Here is a 14,049-nt window from a genome sequence, read left to right as displayed (position 1 = left end):
ACCGCACGACGTAAAACTGAAAAGAATGTATCACAGGAGAATTAACCGCACAAATGAAGAACCTGTAAATACTGCACAGCTGAAGAACCCCACCGCAAAACAATCGCACGACTAGAGAACGGCACTGCTAAAGAACCGCACCTCAAAACAGTCGCACGACTAAAGAACGGCACTGCTAAAGAACCGCAATGACCAGAAACGCACAGCTTAGAAGACCCGCACAGTGTAAAAACCGCACTGCAAAAGAACCACACCTCAAAATCGCATGACTAATTAAAGAACCGTGCCGTGTAAGAACCGCACGACTGAAGATCCATACAACTAAAGAACCGCACCGTGCGATTAAAGAACCGCACCGTGTAAGAAGCGCATGATTAAAGAACCACACGACTGAAGAACCATACGACCAAAGAACCGCACCGTGTAAGAACCGTGTGGCTAAAGAACCGTACGACTAAAGAACCGCACCGTGTAAGAACCGCATGATTAAAGAACCGCATGACTAAAGAACCGCATTGTGAAAGAACCGCACCGTGTAAGAACCGCATGATTAAAGAACCGCACCGTGTAAAAACCGCATGATTAAAGAACCGCATGACTAAAGAACCGCACCGTGTAAGAACCGCATGATTCAAGAACCGCACGACTGAAGAACCGCATTGTGAAAGAACCGCATGACTAAAGAAAAGAATTAACCGCATGACTAAATATCGAACAGCACTGAAAAGACAAACAAACAAACAACATCGAAAAAAAACAAACAATGCTAAAGAACCCTCGCGCCTTTGTTCCTCGCCTCTTTCCTCATCCAACTCCCCTTCTTTCTTTCATTGCTCCCCCTCACCTCTCTTTCCTCCATCCCTCCCCTTCTCTCCCTTTCTCTTTCCTCCATCCCTCCCCTTCTCTTTCCTCCATCCCTCCCCTTCTCTCCCCTTCTCTTTCCCCCTTTCTTCTCCCCTGTAGGGCTTGTGTAATGTAGCTTTGTGTTAATAGCTCAATAATTATTTGTTTTAAAGTTTTACAGGCTGAATTAATATGTTGTTTGGTTATATAGCTATTGTATTAGTTGTTGATGATTTGTAAAAGAAAGAGAAAATGCCTCGATGTTGGTAACCTTACATGTTTCCAACGGCTCATATTTTGTACACGTCAGTCCGTAGCTATTTGTGGTTGTGTATGAAGCCTGCAGATAATCTATATGTTAAAAGTAGGTGTTAATTTGAGTGTATGATATATTTATTGTTAGTAAGACGTGCATATGTGCGACAATGATTCATATATACGCCTGTCAAATCAGCTTTATTTACGTTGATTTTATTCTTTCTACTCGTATAGAATGTGTTAATAATTTAGTTTTAGATGATGAGCTTAGTTATGAATCGTTTTCTGGATGTGTGTGATAGTTTTTAGTCAGAAACTGAGATATGGAGGGCTTTGAGTACGACAATCTGGTAGTCTTTATTAAATACGTGTCAAATGAGCATAATTAATGTTGATTTATTCTTCCCCCTCATATAGTATAGCAAACAAAAATTACAGAAAAACAGAGCTCAGTGGAGATAAGTGAAGTATACAAATGTGAAAAATGATCAAGGAGGACTAATAAGAAGCGATACAAAGCGGAACAGGTCAAAAGAAGAAGAGGAGGAGTAAGAGTACGATAATTTAGAGCTGGCAGGAGGCGGCAGTCAGGTGTGCAGCAGGTGTGGCCGTGGGAAGCAGGTGTGCATGCGTGTGTGCCGCGCCCTCCGTCCACCATGGTCTACCTGGACTCCTTTGACGACTTCGAGAAGGCGGCGGAGCGGGTCTACCTCAACGCGCCCATGAAGGTACGCCAGGAAGGGGAGGCCCAGCGTGTGCTCCTCTTACCTGCTCCTCTTTTTCTTCTTACTCTTTCCTGTTCCTCTTACCTGATCCTCTTTCTCTTCTTCCTCTTTCCTGTTCCTCTTACCTGATCCTCTTTCTCTTCTTACTCTTTCCTGTTCCTCTTACCTGCTCCTCTTTTTCTTCTTACTCTTTCCTGTTCCTCTTACCTGATCCTCTTTCTCTTCTTCCTCTTTCCTGTTCCTCTTACCTGATCCTCTTTCTCTTCTTACTCTTTCCTGTTCCTCTTACCTGATCCTCTTTCTCTTCTTCCTCTTTCCTGTTCCTCTTACCTGATCCTCTTTCTCTTCTTACTCTTTCCTGTTCCTCTTACCTGCTCCTCTTTCTCTTCTTACTCTTTCCTGTTCCTCTTACCTGATCCTCTTTCTCTTCTTACTCTTTCCTGTTCCTCTTACCTGATCCTCTTTCTCTTCTTACTCTTTCCTGTTCCTCTTACCTGATCCTCTTTTTCTTCTTCCTCTCCTGCTCCTCTATTTCTTCTTCCTCTCCTATCTGTCCCTCTTTTTCTTCTTCCTCTCCTATCTTCCTCTTTTTCTTCTTCCTCTCCTTCCTGTTCCTCTTACCTGTTCCTCTTTTTCATCTTCATCTCCTATCTGTTACTCTTTTTCTTCTTCCTCTCCTATCTTTTCCTCTTCCCTGTTCCTCTTTTTCTTGTTCCTCTTATCTGTTCCTCTTTTTCTTTGGTTAATATGTAGGATTAGTAGGTGTGGTCTGTAAAGCTCAAGGGACATAAATTCTATATTGTTTATACCTCGGTGTATTCAAATTAATCTGTTGAGCATCGGAAATGGTCTAGAACATATGTTCAATGGGTGGGGGGGGTCGAATGAAAGGGCACATACATACATTTGTTTTGGTGGCGGCGGCGGCAGTATTATTCTAGTGTTTGCCCATACTCACCCCTCGCAACCAAAATTGACTAGGGGGCCATTGAGACTTCGGGGAATGCGGTGATAAACATGAAATGCGTCGTAAATGCGTAGTTTTTGAGTTATGAGGGGTTGAAAAATACCATAGATGTAGGGAAATTCCTTACAATTACTTAGATGTAGGGAAATTTCATACATTCCGGTTTTTTTTACAACGTACGCAAACCACGCAAGGTAATTATTGAAAATCACTCCGCACCTCGAAAATACGATATTACACCTCCATATTGTACTTTAGGGCGTATTATACATACGGACGATGTGTTTACATGGCGACGCCATTGCAATATGAGCAGCGTTGCCAACGATCCGGTTAGCAATGATATGCTAGGTGAGACCAGGTCCACCACGCGTGCTTATTTATTATTATTATTTTTTTGGAACACGCACCTTTACCTAATACTATTTCCAATGGTACTCTCGGTTAGCGATGGTACGCTTAGTTAGCCATTAACCCACGCATGTGAAACCAGGTCCACCACGCGTGGTTATTTTTTTTTTAGAACACGCACCTTTACCTAATACTATTACCGATGGTATGCTTGGTTAGCGATGGTACGCTTAGTTAGCCATTATCCCACGCATGTGAGACCAGGTCCACCACGCGTGGTTACTTTTTTTTTAGAACACGCACCTTTAAGAGGGGGGGGTCCAGGGGGGGCGCAGCCCCCCCCTTGGTTAGGAGGGGGGTCGAGGGGGGCGAAGCCCCCATGTTAGCAGGTCGTAAAGTTCGGTTGGAGTAGTTTAAATATGCTCCCCCACCCAAATACCCCGAGTTCACGCAGGTCCCCCAAGATCGGGAAGGGGATTAATTCGGCATCTTTACTTTTAAGTACTTATTTTTTTTTTTTACTATGATATATTGAGGCGTATTATCGTATTCTGGAGGTGCGGAGTCAATATCCACAATCACCTTGTATACTGTGAATACGAGCCCGTGAAGCAGATTCAGAATCCGGTCAGTAAGGATTCACGTGTTCGAACAGCTCGGGCAAGAGGTTCGAGAGCCTGCACTTCCTGCAGTAGTGTTAAAGGCGCGGTGTTGGATGGATCCCGGCTAGCCGGTGGTTTTATTTGTGTCAGTGATAAACAATGAAGATACACTGTGTTTGGTGCCACGGACTCTACTTGGAGGACAGAAACCTTGCGATGAGGTGACAACCTACTAGTGAGAGGGCATGAGTGTGGTGGAGGCGGTTTATGTGAGCACAGATGGCCGCCAGTGCCACGCCAGATGGTGAGGTGAGCATCGTTTGGTGGGTTCACTACGCTTCTCTCCCAAAACAAGCTTGGGGATCCAGTGAGTGCGTGGTTTTCGTATGGGAAACACTAAATTCGTTGCAAACGCTTATTTTAGTAGTGATGTGAGGAAAAATTCCCTAAATTTAGGGAATTTCCCTAGATCTAGGGAGTTTTTATCCCCCCCACTAAAAAAATACGCGAATGCGACGGATTTCGTGTCCCCCACCCGAAACCCTGCATTCCCACCAGGTCCCCAGGCTTGTATAGGGGGGAGGGGGGAGTATGGGCAAACACTAGAATTTAACCGCGGCGGCCATTGGGAGGTAAGCAGTGTTGCCAACGATCCGGTTAGCGATGGTACACTTGGTTAGCAATGGTACGCTAGGTTAGCGATTAGCCCATGCATGTGAGACCAGGTCCACCATGCGTGGTTATTATTTTTTTTTTAGAACACCCAGCCCAACGGCTGCTGTGCTGAGGGTGGGGTATAGTATTAGGTAAAGGTGCATGTTCTAAAAAATAATATCCATGCATGGTGGACCTGCATGCGTGGGCTAATAGCTAACCAAGCGTCGGATCGTTGGCAAGACTGCTCACCTCCCAATGGCCGCTTCTGTCGCCGCTGCCACCAAAACAAATGTATGTATATGCCTTTTCACTACCATCACTAACCACCCTAAAACAGGTGGCGGTATTTGTCCGCCACTTCTACTAATGTAGTTTAAAAATACTTTGTGACTATTGAGAGAGAGAGAGAAACCTCACTTACTAGCTCGCTTGCATAGAAAACGGTATCTGTTCCTCATACCTGTTCCTCTTTTTCTTGTTCATCTCCTATCTTCCTCTTTTTCTTGTTTCTCTCCTGTCTGTTCCTCTTACCTGTTCCTCTTTTTCTTGTTCCACTCCTATCTGTTCCTCTTTTTCTCGTTCCTCTCCTATCTGTTCCTCTTACCTGTTCCTCTTTTTCTTGTTCATCTTTTTCTTGTTCCTCTCTTTCCTGTTCCACTCCTATCTGTTCCTCTTTTTCTTGTTCCTCTCCTATCTGTTCCTCTTTTTCTTGTTCCTCTCCTATCTGTTTCTCTTACTGTTCCTCTTTTTCTTGTTCATCTCCTATCTGCTCCTCTTTTTCTTGTTCCTCTCCTATCTTTTCCTCTTTCCTGTTCCTTTTTTTCTTGTTCCACTCCTATCTGTTCCTCTTTTTCTCGTTCCTCTTACCTGTTCCTCTTTTTCTTGTTCCTCTTTTTCTTGTTCCTCTCTTTCCTGTTCCACTCCTATCTGTTCCTCTTTTTCTCATTCCTCTTACCTGTTCCTCTTTTTCTTGTTCCTCTCTTACCTGTTCCTCTTTTTCGTGTTCATCTCCTATCTGCTCCTCTTTTTCTTGTTCCTCTCCTATCTGTTCCTCTTTTTCTTGTTCCTCTCCTATCTGTTCCTCTTTTTCTTGTTCCTCTCCTATCTGTTCTTCTTACCTGTTCCTCTTTTTCTTGTTCCTCTCCTATCTGTTACTCTTACCTGTTCCTCTTTTTCTTGTTCATCTCCTATCTGCTCCTCTTTTTCTTGTTCCTCTCCTATCTGCTCCTCTTTTTCTTGTTCCTCTCCTATCTGTTCCTCTTTTTCATGTTCCTCTCCTATCTGTTCCTTTTACCTGTTCCACTCCTATCTGTTCCTCTTTTTCTCATTCCTCTCCTATCTGTTCCTCTTTCTTGTTCCTCTCTTTCCTGTTCCTCTCCTATCTGTTCCTCTTTTTCTCATTCCTCTCCTATCTGTTCCTCTTTTTCTTGTTCCACTCCTATCTGTTCCTCTTTATCTTCTTCCTCTCCTATCTGTTCCTCTTTTTCTTGTTCCTCTCCTATCTGTTCCTCTTTTTCTTGTTCCTCTCCTATCTGTTCCTCTTTTTCTTGTTCCTCTCCTATCTGTTCCTCTTTTTCTTGTTCCTCTTTATCTTCTTCCTCTCCTATCTGTTCCTCTTTTTCTTGTTCCTCTCCTATCTGTTCCTCTTACCTGTTCCTCTCCTATCTGTTCCTCTTTTTCTTGTTCCTCTCCTATCTGTTCCTCTTTTTCTTGTTCCTCTTTATCTTCTTCCTCTCCTATCTGTTCCTCTTTTTCTTGTTCCTCTCCTATCTGTTCCTCTTTTTCTTGTTCCACTCCTATCTGTTCCTCTTTATCTTCTTCCTCTCCTATCTGTTCCTCTTTTTCTTGTTCCTCTCCTATCTGTTCCTCTTTTTCTTGTTCCTCTCCTATCTGTTCCTCTTTTTCTTGTTCCTCTCCTATCTGTTCCTCTTTTTCTTGTTCCACTCTATCTGTTCCTCTTTTCTTGTTCCTCTCTATCTGTTCCTCTTTTCTTGTTCCTCTCCCTATCTGTTCCTCTTTTTCTTGTTCCTCTCCTATCTGTTCCTCTTTTCTTGTTCCTCTCCTATCTGTTCCTCTTTTTCTTGTTCCTCTCCTATCTGTTCCTCTTTTTCTTGTTCCTCTCCTATCTGTTCCTCTTTTTCTTGTTCCTCTCCTATCTGTTCCTCTTTTTCTTGTTCCTCTCCTATCTGTTCCTCTTTTTCTTGTTCCTCTCCTATCTGTTCCTCTTTTTCTTGTTCCACTCCTATCTGTTCCTCTTTTTCTTGTTCCTCTCCTATCTGTTCCTCTTTTTCTTGTTCCTCTCCTATCTGTTCCTCTTTATCTTCTTCCTCTCCTATCTGTTCCTTTTTTTCTTGTTCCTCTCCTATCTGTTCCTCTCCTATCTGTTCCTTTTTTTCTTGTTCCACTCCTATCTGTTCCTCTTTTTCTTGTTCATCTCCTATCTGTTCCTCTTTTTCTTGTTCCTCTCCTATCTGTTCCTCTCCTATCTGTTCCTCTTTTTCTTGTTCCTCTCCTATCTGTTCCTCTTTTTCTTGTTCCTCTCCTATCTGTTCCTCTTTTTCTTGTTCCTCTCCTAACTGTTCCTCTTTTTCTTGTTCCACTCCTGTCTGTTCCTCTTTTTCTTGTTCCTCTCCTATCTGTTCCTCTTTTTCTTGTTCCTCTCCTATCTGTTCCTCTTTTTCTTGTTCCTCTCCTATCTGTTCATCTTTTTCTTCTTCCTCTCCTATCTGTTCCTCTTTTTCTTCTTCCTCTCCTATCTGTTCCTCTTTTTCTTGTTCCTCTTTCCTGTTCCTCTCCTATCTTTTCCTCTTTCCTGTTCCTTTTTTTCTTGTTCCTCTTTCCTGTTCCTCTCCTTCCTGTTTCATTTACCAGTTCTTCCCTCACCTATTCCTTTCTTAGCTGTACCTCTCCCTTACGTGTTCCTCGGATGTTTACTTACCTGGTTTATTCACCTCTGATCTTATTTGTTTTAATGGCTTATCACCTGTTTTGTTCTCCTTTCTCCTTTCTTTGTGTCTGAGGTGTGCCTGGCTCCACCTACTGCTGTATGTTGTTGTAATAAACCAGCACGCCCCTGACAGGTGTGCTTGTGGCCCAGCCCAGCCTGGCACGAATGCTTGGTGGCCACTATGTGTGTGCCTTTCCTCCCCTGGCACCAGCCACAGGGCAGAGCCAATCCCACGCCCACTGCTGGACTGGTGCCCGGAAAACTCCTACCAAGGGAAGCCTCCAGATGGCTGTGTAACTGTGAAATGCCCAAATTTTCCTCTTTACTTCACTCCCACATGACCACAGCGTGTAACGAAACACATGAGAAATTAATCCAGACAAGGAAAGGTTTGCTGGCGCCGGGGATCGAACCCGTGACCAGCGAGACGGGAGAGCCACTCCTTAACCAGTCGGCCAAAGAGGTACCCCCCCACAGAGTGAGTTATGGGAGGCTCGCCCATCAGGCTTAGTTGTCGCACTTCACGGCTCCCCCTTCCTATGTAGATTAATTTCTGTGTTGAGATTTTCCATTTTCTATGAATTTCGGAGAGCATGGGCCATCACTTTACCTGTTACCCACTTGGGGAGACACAACAGAACCACAGGAGAGGATGCCCACTGCCTTGCCACCGGTGAAACGCCAGAATTTGCTCTTTACTACAGTCCAACATGACCACTGTGTATAACGAAACACACAAGAAATTAATCCAGACAAGGAAAGGTTTTTGCTGGCACCGAGGATCGAACCTGCGACCAGCGAGACAGTAGAGCCACTCCTTAACCAGTCGGCCAAAGAGGTACCCCCCTTGCTGAGTGAGTTATGGGAGGCTCGCCCATCAGGCTTAGTCGCCGCACTACAACTGAAGGTGCTTGGAGGCTGGAGGAGTCACACACAGGAACCTTATGCTTGACACTTTAAATTTTCATTTTTTACGTTCGGTCTTTTGCAACAGTAGGCTTTCTTGATGGGGGCCTGGTGGTCAGCCCCAGGCTGTGATGGCATAGACAAATACTTGTTTTTATAATGGGTTTAGCAGTGCTGCTAACCCTGCTCAAGTTCCCTCTTTCTTGGATAATACACAACCCTCGATTTCATGGATATTGGATTTCCTGGACAAAATCTGGGGTCTGCAGCTCCCGAACATATGCTCTGTCAAATCCAAATATCGAAACAGAAGGCCAGCCATACATCAGATTCTGTCCCCCCCGTCAATGTTCGCAACATCCATTAGGTAGCTGCATGTGCGTTGTACATATTTATTTTTGTCTTGTGTTTAGTTGCCACACTGTGACCTTACATTTGCATGTAAATACATTGTGTATACTGGAATCAAGTACAGAAGTAATTTATATTATTATAATGTTTTTGGCCACCCAGAGTTGAAAGAGAAAATGGTGAGTGATGCATATACACTGTCAAAGGTGCATTCTTTGTTGATATGTAATGTAAATCTTCAAATAACTAGTTTGAGCTGAATCTTTCCTAAATGTGCTGGAAAAAGTGTGGTTTAGTCTGTAGCAGGTACTGAATATTGGTGATCAGCAGGCCAAGCATGGTAAGCGTCTGGGAATGGGCCAGCGCCCCCAGACTATACAATTCCCAATTCCCAGACTTTTATGGTTTTTGAACTAGTGCTCACCCCTGATAGTCTGTGAAATCGAGGGTTAAGTGTATTTTGCAGGCCTAAGCAGTCAACTTCAGACACAGGCTTACTTTCTGGGAAAATATGGTGTTTTCTTGTGGAAATAGTTGTTACCACCAGAAAACAAGAGTTGTTACCTCCAGAAAACAGCTACAAAAGTACTACAGTAAATTTGCAGATAGCACACTATGCATACACCTCCGTGGTCTAGTGGTCAGCGTGCCTGGCTTCTACTCCGCGGGCCCGGGCAGTCGGCGTGCAGCTCACCCAGCTGTTCATTCTCCCTCTCGGGCTGGTCGATAAATGGGTACCTGGGGAAACCTGGGGAAGGTAAACTGTGGTAACCCGGATGTCACACTGGCCCTGTGTCCCGGGGTAATGGGCTCCCTCCCACCACAGGCTCAAGGGCCAAAGTTACGGAGACGAGCACTGAGGCCACGTGCTGCTACAGCATATGCCCCCAACTTTACCTTTACTTTTACACTATGTATTTTAGTGGTGATCGGTTACTATTTTACGTTGATAGGTTACCATCCATTAGGTAATACTGGGATTGTTATTTTATAAACAGATGTGGGGACTCAAGATGGCTGAATGATCAATCCTACAGTGTTTGTTATGCATCTTGTCAGCCAAAATACTCTGGCATTTTGCAAATAATGCCACTAGTGCAATCATAGTTGTTCTGTGGTGAACAAAATTATGTCCTCTTGAAAAAACATACTCTGCCCATAAATGAAAGGTCTGTCTGAAGTAGACTGAACAGGTCTAAAATAAACTTATGCAGTAAACTCTCCCTTTAATGAACGAATTATGGGGAAAGGGGTGACGTTATCCAAATTCATTCATATCTAAGGGATCTGAACTTTTCATATATAACAAACCTTGTTCAACATGAGCTATTTCAGACCATTTTTGTATACAACTGTTAGTTGTATTAGATGAAAGGTGAGGCACAGAAGGATGAGGGTGGAGGCGATTACAGTCAGGTGGACAAAGCTAAACTGACTATGTAGACATACACTGCCAAGTCGGCTTTGTTTACACTGCCGCTGACCAAGGTGATGTACACGCCGGCCCACCACTGAACTTATTCGGCAAATCCTAGTAGTATAAACTGGACTGGCCCAAAAAGTTTGTTAAAGTGAAAATTCATTACAACGAGGTACATAAAAGCGAGGGTTTGCCCTATAGCACTGTTATGGAAAATGGTTCTGTTGTTTGCCAAATCATTATTCATCGTGTTTTTTGAGTCTATATATTAGAGACAAATGACAGGAACCCCCTGTATGAATTTCCCGAGAACATATATGGAGACTGTGTTACGGTTAAAGTTCAGGGTATCTTCAAATACGGTACATTACATGTAATAATTTTTGATGATATATTTAATTTGTCTAAATTAGCAAGCAAGCAAGCAGAGTATTTCTTTCAGGTTGATTCATTGCACATATGTATGTATGAGTGGACTAAGAATTATCCTTTTCACAGACGAGATGTGTGATGAAGTACGACCACAGCAACAGTTGCCTCAAGGTCAAGGTTACGGATGATATTGTGGTGAGTTTCCTTGTTTTCCAATGTATTGGCAGATCTTCCAGCCAGCACTAGTTACACAAGTAGTAATGCTTCCTTGTTTACCATAGGAATGAAACTCTTAGACAGGAAAGTCATAACCTTAACTTGGTAGTTGTGGGGATCATGTTTCTTAAAGGCCCCTTTAAGCAAATTAATGAGAAAAAATCATCACATGCAAACCATTTCATAATATATATAAATGCATTTGTGATCAGTAATGCATCATATATTTTGGGGGGTTTGTATCATTGCAAAAATTTGGCCCATCGCTGGTACATTGTAAAGCCACAAATTTGGCCTGTTGCTGCTACAAGATTTCTAAAAAAAAAAAAAAATAAAAAAAAAAAAAAAAAATAAAATAAATGAATTAGTAATAATAATGGAAGTAGATATGTGAGGTTTTATGAACAGCTCACTTTGGATCAAAGCTGATTTAGCTCATGTTAATGTGCATGTTTATTTTGCCTTAAATTATTCAGTCCTATTTCTATACTGTAGGTGGAAAATTTCTTACATACCACATGTTATATATGAACTTTTTGATGATATATTTGATTTGTCTAAATTAGCAAGCAAGTAGGGGAAGGTGTATAGTAATGAATAGAATCAAAGATAATTTTTATTAATTATTTATATATATATATATATATATATATATATATATATATATATATATATATATATATATATATATATATATATATATATATATATATATATAATTTCTTAAACATAGGTACAAGTTCAGTCATACATTATCTTTAAAATATTACTTTTTCCCCGAGGATTGTCCTGTCCTCTTTACTTGTGTGATAACTTCACAGCAGCTTGTCATCTTGTCGCCAGATTGTGATTTCAGGTTCCTGACTGACCCTTCTTCAGTGGTGTAAAGAGTGAGATGTATTCTCCTTGGTGTCAAGATAAGAATGGCCGAGGCAGGTGGTCTGGGCCGAATTTAAGACACAACCTGCTTGGTCACAAATCCTTGCCTCGGATTGGTTGGATTAGTATCATAATTATTTCATTGCATGCTGGGGAGAGATTGCAGGTAACATGATAATGTGATGTCTTTGATCTACAGGACTTTTATAAGGAGGCATTGTGGATCGTGATTCACAACTCCTCTCTGTTATAGAAGCCCTGTAAATCAAAGATGTGGAGCACAACCTCAACACACATCAATGACCTGCAAGCCCTCCCAACGATGTGGAGGAATGCAATTTCTAAATCCAACCAATCAGAGGCGAGTGCATACTACCGAGCAGGTGAAACCATGACTTAAATTCTGTCCAGGCTGCCGGCCTCAACCATTTTCACCTCGGCTACTGGGGAGACAATGTTTCACTCTAATGCCACTGTAGAAAGTTAAAGGTGAAGTTGGGGGCATATGCTGTAGCTGTGCATAGCCTCAATGCTCATTTCTGGCTCTTTCCCTTCATCTTGTGGTGGTTGAGAACTCATTACCCCAGGACATTGGCAAGTGCAACATCAGTTAGCATAGATTACCTTCCCCAGCAGGGACATACTCCCTTTCAGGCAGGTAGATAAATGGGGAAGGCAAACTGTGGTAACCTGGATGTCACACTATGGTAATGAGTTCTTCCCATCACAGGCTCAAGGGCCTATGTGATGATGATGAGCACAGAGCCCACATGCAGTTCTAGTGCCTGCCTCTGACTTAACCCTTTACCATGCTAACATGAAGGAGCCATAATTGGTCTCTTCACAGTAGGGAACGATGATGTTTATTACCACCAGAATTTTAATTTTCTCATAACATCACGGGGCAGAGGGGTGACAACTATTTTTGAACGCCAATTTGCAAAGTGAATTTGACATTGCCATAGCAATGTGAAATAGACATGTCTATATAACATGATTTGTCTAGATTTTGGGCATAACAAAGCTATTTTTATCACGTTAAGATAAAACCCCCTCATTATATAAAGGATTGTTCCGCAAGTATGAACAGTATAGCAAAGGCCCTGTGATATTATAATTTTTCAAGTCTGAGTTGAATACTTTTGCAGATCCTTCGCTATACTGTTCATACTTACTTGCAGAATAATCATTTATGTAAAAAGTGTTTTCATCTTATGATAAAAATAGGCTCATTATGCCCAAATTTGTACAATTTATATATGGATGTCTCTTTAATATTATCTTGCATTGCTATGGCAATCAGTGTCAAACTCTTTTTGAAAATTGATGTTGAAAAATAGCTTGAGTCATCCCTCTGCCCTCTAAGTTGAGGTAATGAAACCTCTGATGGTAGTAGGCATCAAAATGCCATACTGCAAACAGACCAATTGATTCTGTTAAAGTATCTATTTGGCACCTTAAAGGCAACTATCCTATTAAGAATCTTAGACAGCAAAGTGTGAATGCTGAAATTTTAAGTAAAGAGTGAGTGGAGAGATGACAGGTTCATGAACACCTTCCTCAATTAAGACGAGAAAGGATTCAAAATAAATGTACGTGAGAATGAATATTGGAGTATGTGCATCAAGGAGTATCATATGATGATAATAGGTAATCATGTACACTTGCTGTTCTTGAAAAGCCCACATTCACAACTTTGTCTGAACAGTCTTGTGCTCAGGATGACAGCTCTATCCCCTTGCATAGTGTTCTGTGTGCATAAAATGTATTATCAAGTTCAACTGAAGGACCTTTTAAGGCAGGGTGATATAATGGGATGTGTTGAAGTACCTGCAGGTACATTAGGAATAGGATCTTGCCAATAACAATTTGTAATGTTTTTAAAACGATATAGATCCAGACCACATCACTGTGGGACCACATGTACCACAGATATATTGTCTTATTTGGAATGAGCATTAGTGACAACAGACTCCAGAAAATCTAGGATCTTAACGGCCCGCAATGTTATAGCCAAAAGCATCATCAAGAATAGAAAATGAGACTGTATATCAGTTTGACAGAGTAAGGCATCAGAGCCAATCACAAGAGCAGTCCACAACTGAGCACATGTCCAATGTAAAACTCATAAAGAACACCTATCACATATCTAAAAAATGACATTTAGGTATTTGTGTAACTGATTTTTAACGTTTTTATATTTAAATATAGAGGAAAAAATGAGGTGAACACTCTATAGCCAGATTTTTTGTATGAATAGATGGCTGGTGCTTAACTCTGCTAATTTTGTTCATTTCAGTGCCTGCAGTACAAGACAGACAGTCAACAAGAACTCAAGAAACTGGAGAAACTCATAAGTAACTTAATGAAACATATGGCTTCTGGAGAGAGATAACAATCTTTGCTTTTTCTTTTCTCTCAATCCTTTCCTAACATGATCATCAGTAATAAAATCTATCAATAGCTTTTGTATTTCTTGTTTCATTTACACTGGAAACCCTTTCTTCCTGAGACTTGCAATGCTTCACCTCCCTAATATAGGTATGCTAAATTAT

General features: G+C 41.8%; 1 protein-coding gene and 1 long non-coding RNA gene across 2 annotated transcripts; one reads left to right on the top strand and one right to left on the bottom strand.

Moving 5' to 3' along the window:
* The first annotated feature begins 1,642 nt into the window (after window positions 1–1,642).
* Window positions 1,643–13,966, top strand: LOC127008599 (signal recognition particle 9 kDa protein-like). Its single transcript, XM_050880811.1, has 3 exons — window positions 1,643–1,829; window positions 10,526–10,594; window positions 13,794–13,966. Exons 1-3 carry the CDS (start codon window positions 1,758–1,760, stop codon window positions 13,887–13,889), a joined length of 237 nt encoding a protein of 78 aa, XP_050736768.1. The 5' UTR covers window positions 1,643–1,757; the 3' UTR covers window positions 13,890–13,966.
* LOC127008600 (uncharacterized) lies at window positions 1,665–5,167 on the bottom strand. Its single transcript, XR_007761204.1, has 2 exons — window positions 2,198–5,167; window positions 1,665–1,869 (listed from the first exon to the last, which is right to left on the bottom strand). It is a non-coding gene; the product is annotated as an uncharacterized LOC127008600 (long non-coding RNA).
* Window positions 13,967–14,049: the final 83 nt, after the last annotated feature.

Source organism: Eriocheir sinensis, chromosome 38 (genome assembly GCF_024679095.1).
Source record: "Eriocheir sinensis breed Jianghai 21 chromosome 38, ASM2467909v1, whole genome shotgun sequence".
NCBI lineage: Eukaryota > Metazoa > Arthropoda > Malacostraca > Decapoda > Varunidae > Eriocheir > Eriocheir sinensis.
The sequence above is the reverse complement of the archived record's forward strand: the minus strand, read 5'-3'. Positions and strand labels throughout refer to the sequence as shown.

Bases quoted from the DNA above. Each gene is read 5' to 3' on its own strand.
- LOC127008599 (XM_050880811.1), top strand. From the start codon at position 1,758: ATGGTCTACCTGGACTCCTTTGACGACTTCGAGAAGGCGGCGGAGCGG. The intron at 1,830-10,525 runs GTACGCCAGGAA...TCCTTTTCACAG, and splicing joins ACCTCAACGCGCCCATGAAG to ACGAGATGTGTGATGAAGTA. The intron at 10,595-13,793 runs GTGAGTTTCCTT...TGTTCATTTCAG, and splicing joins AGGTTACGGATGATATTGTG to TGCCTGCAGTACAAGACAGA.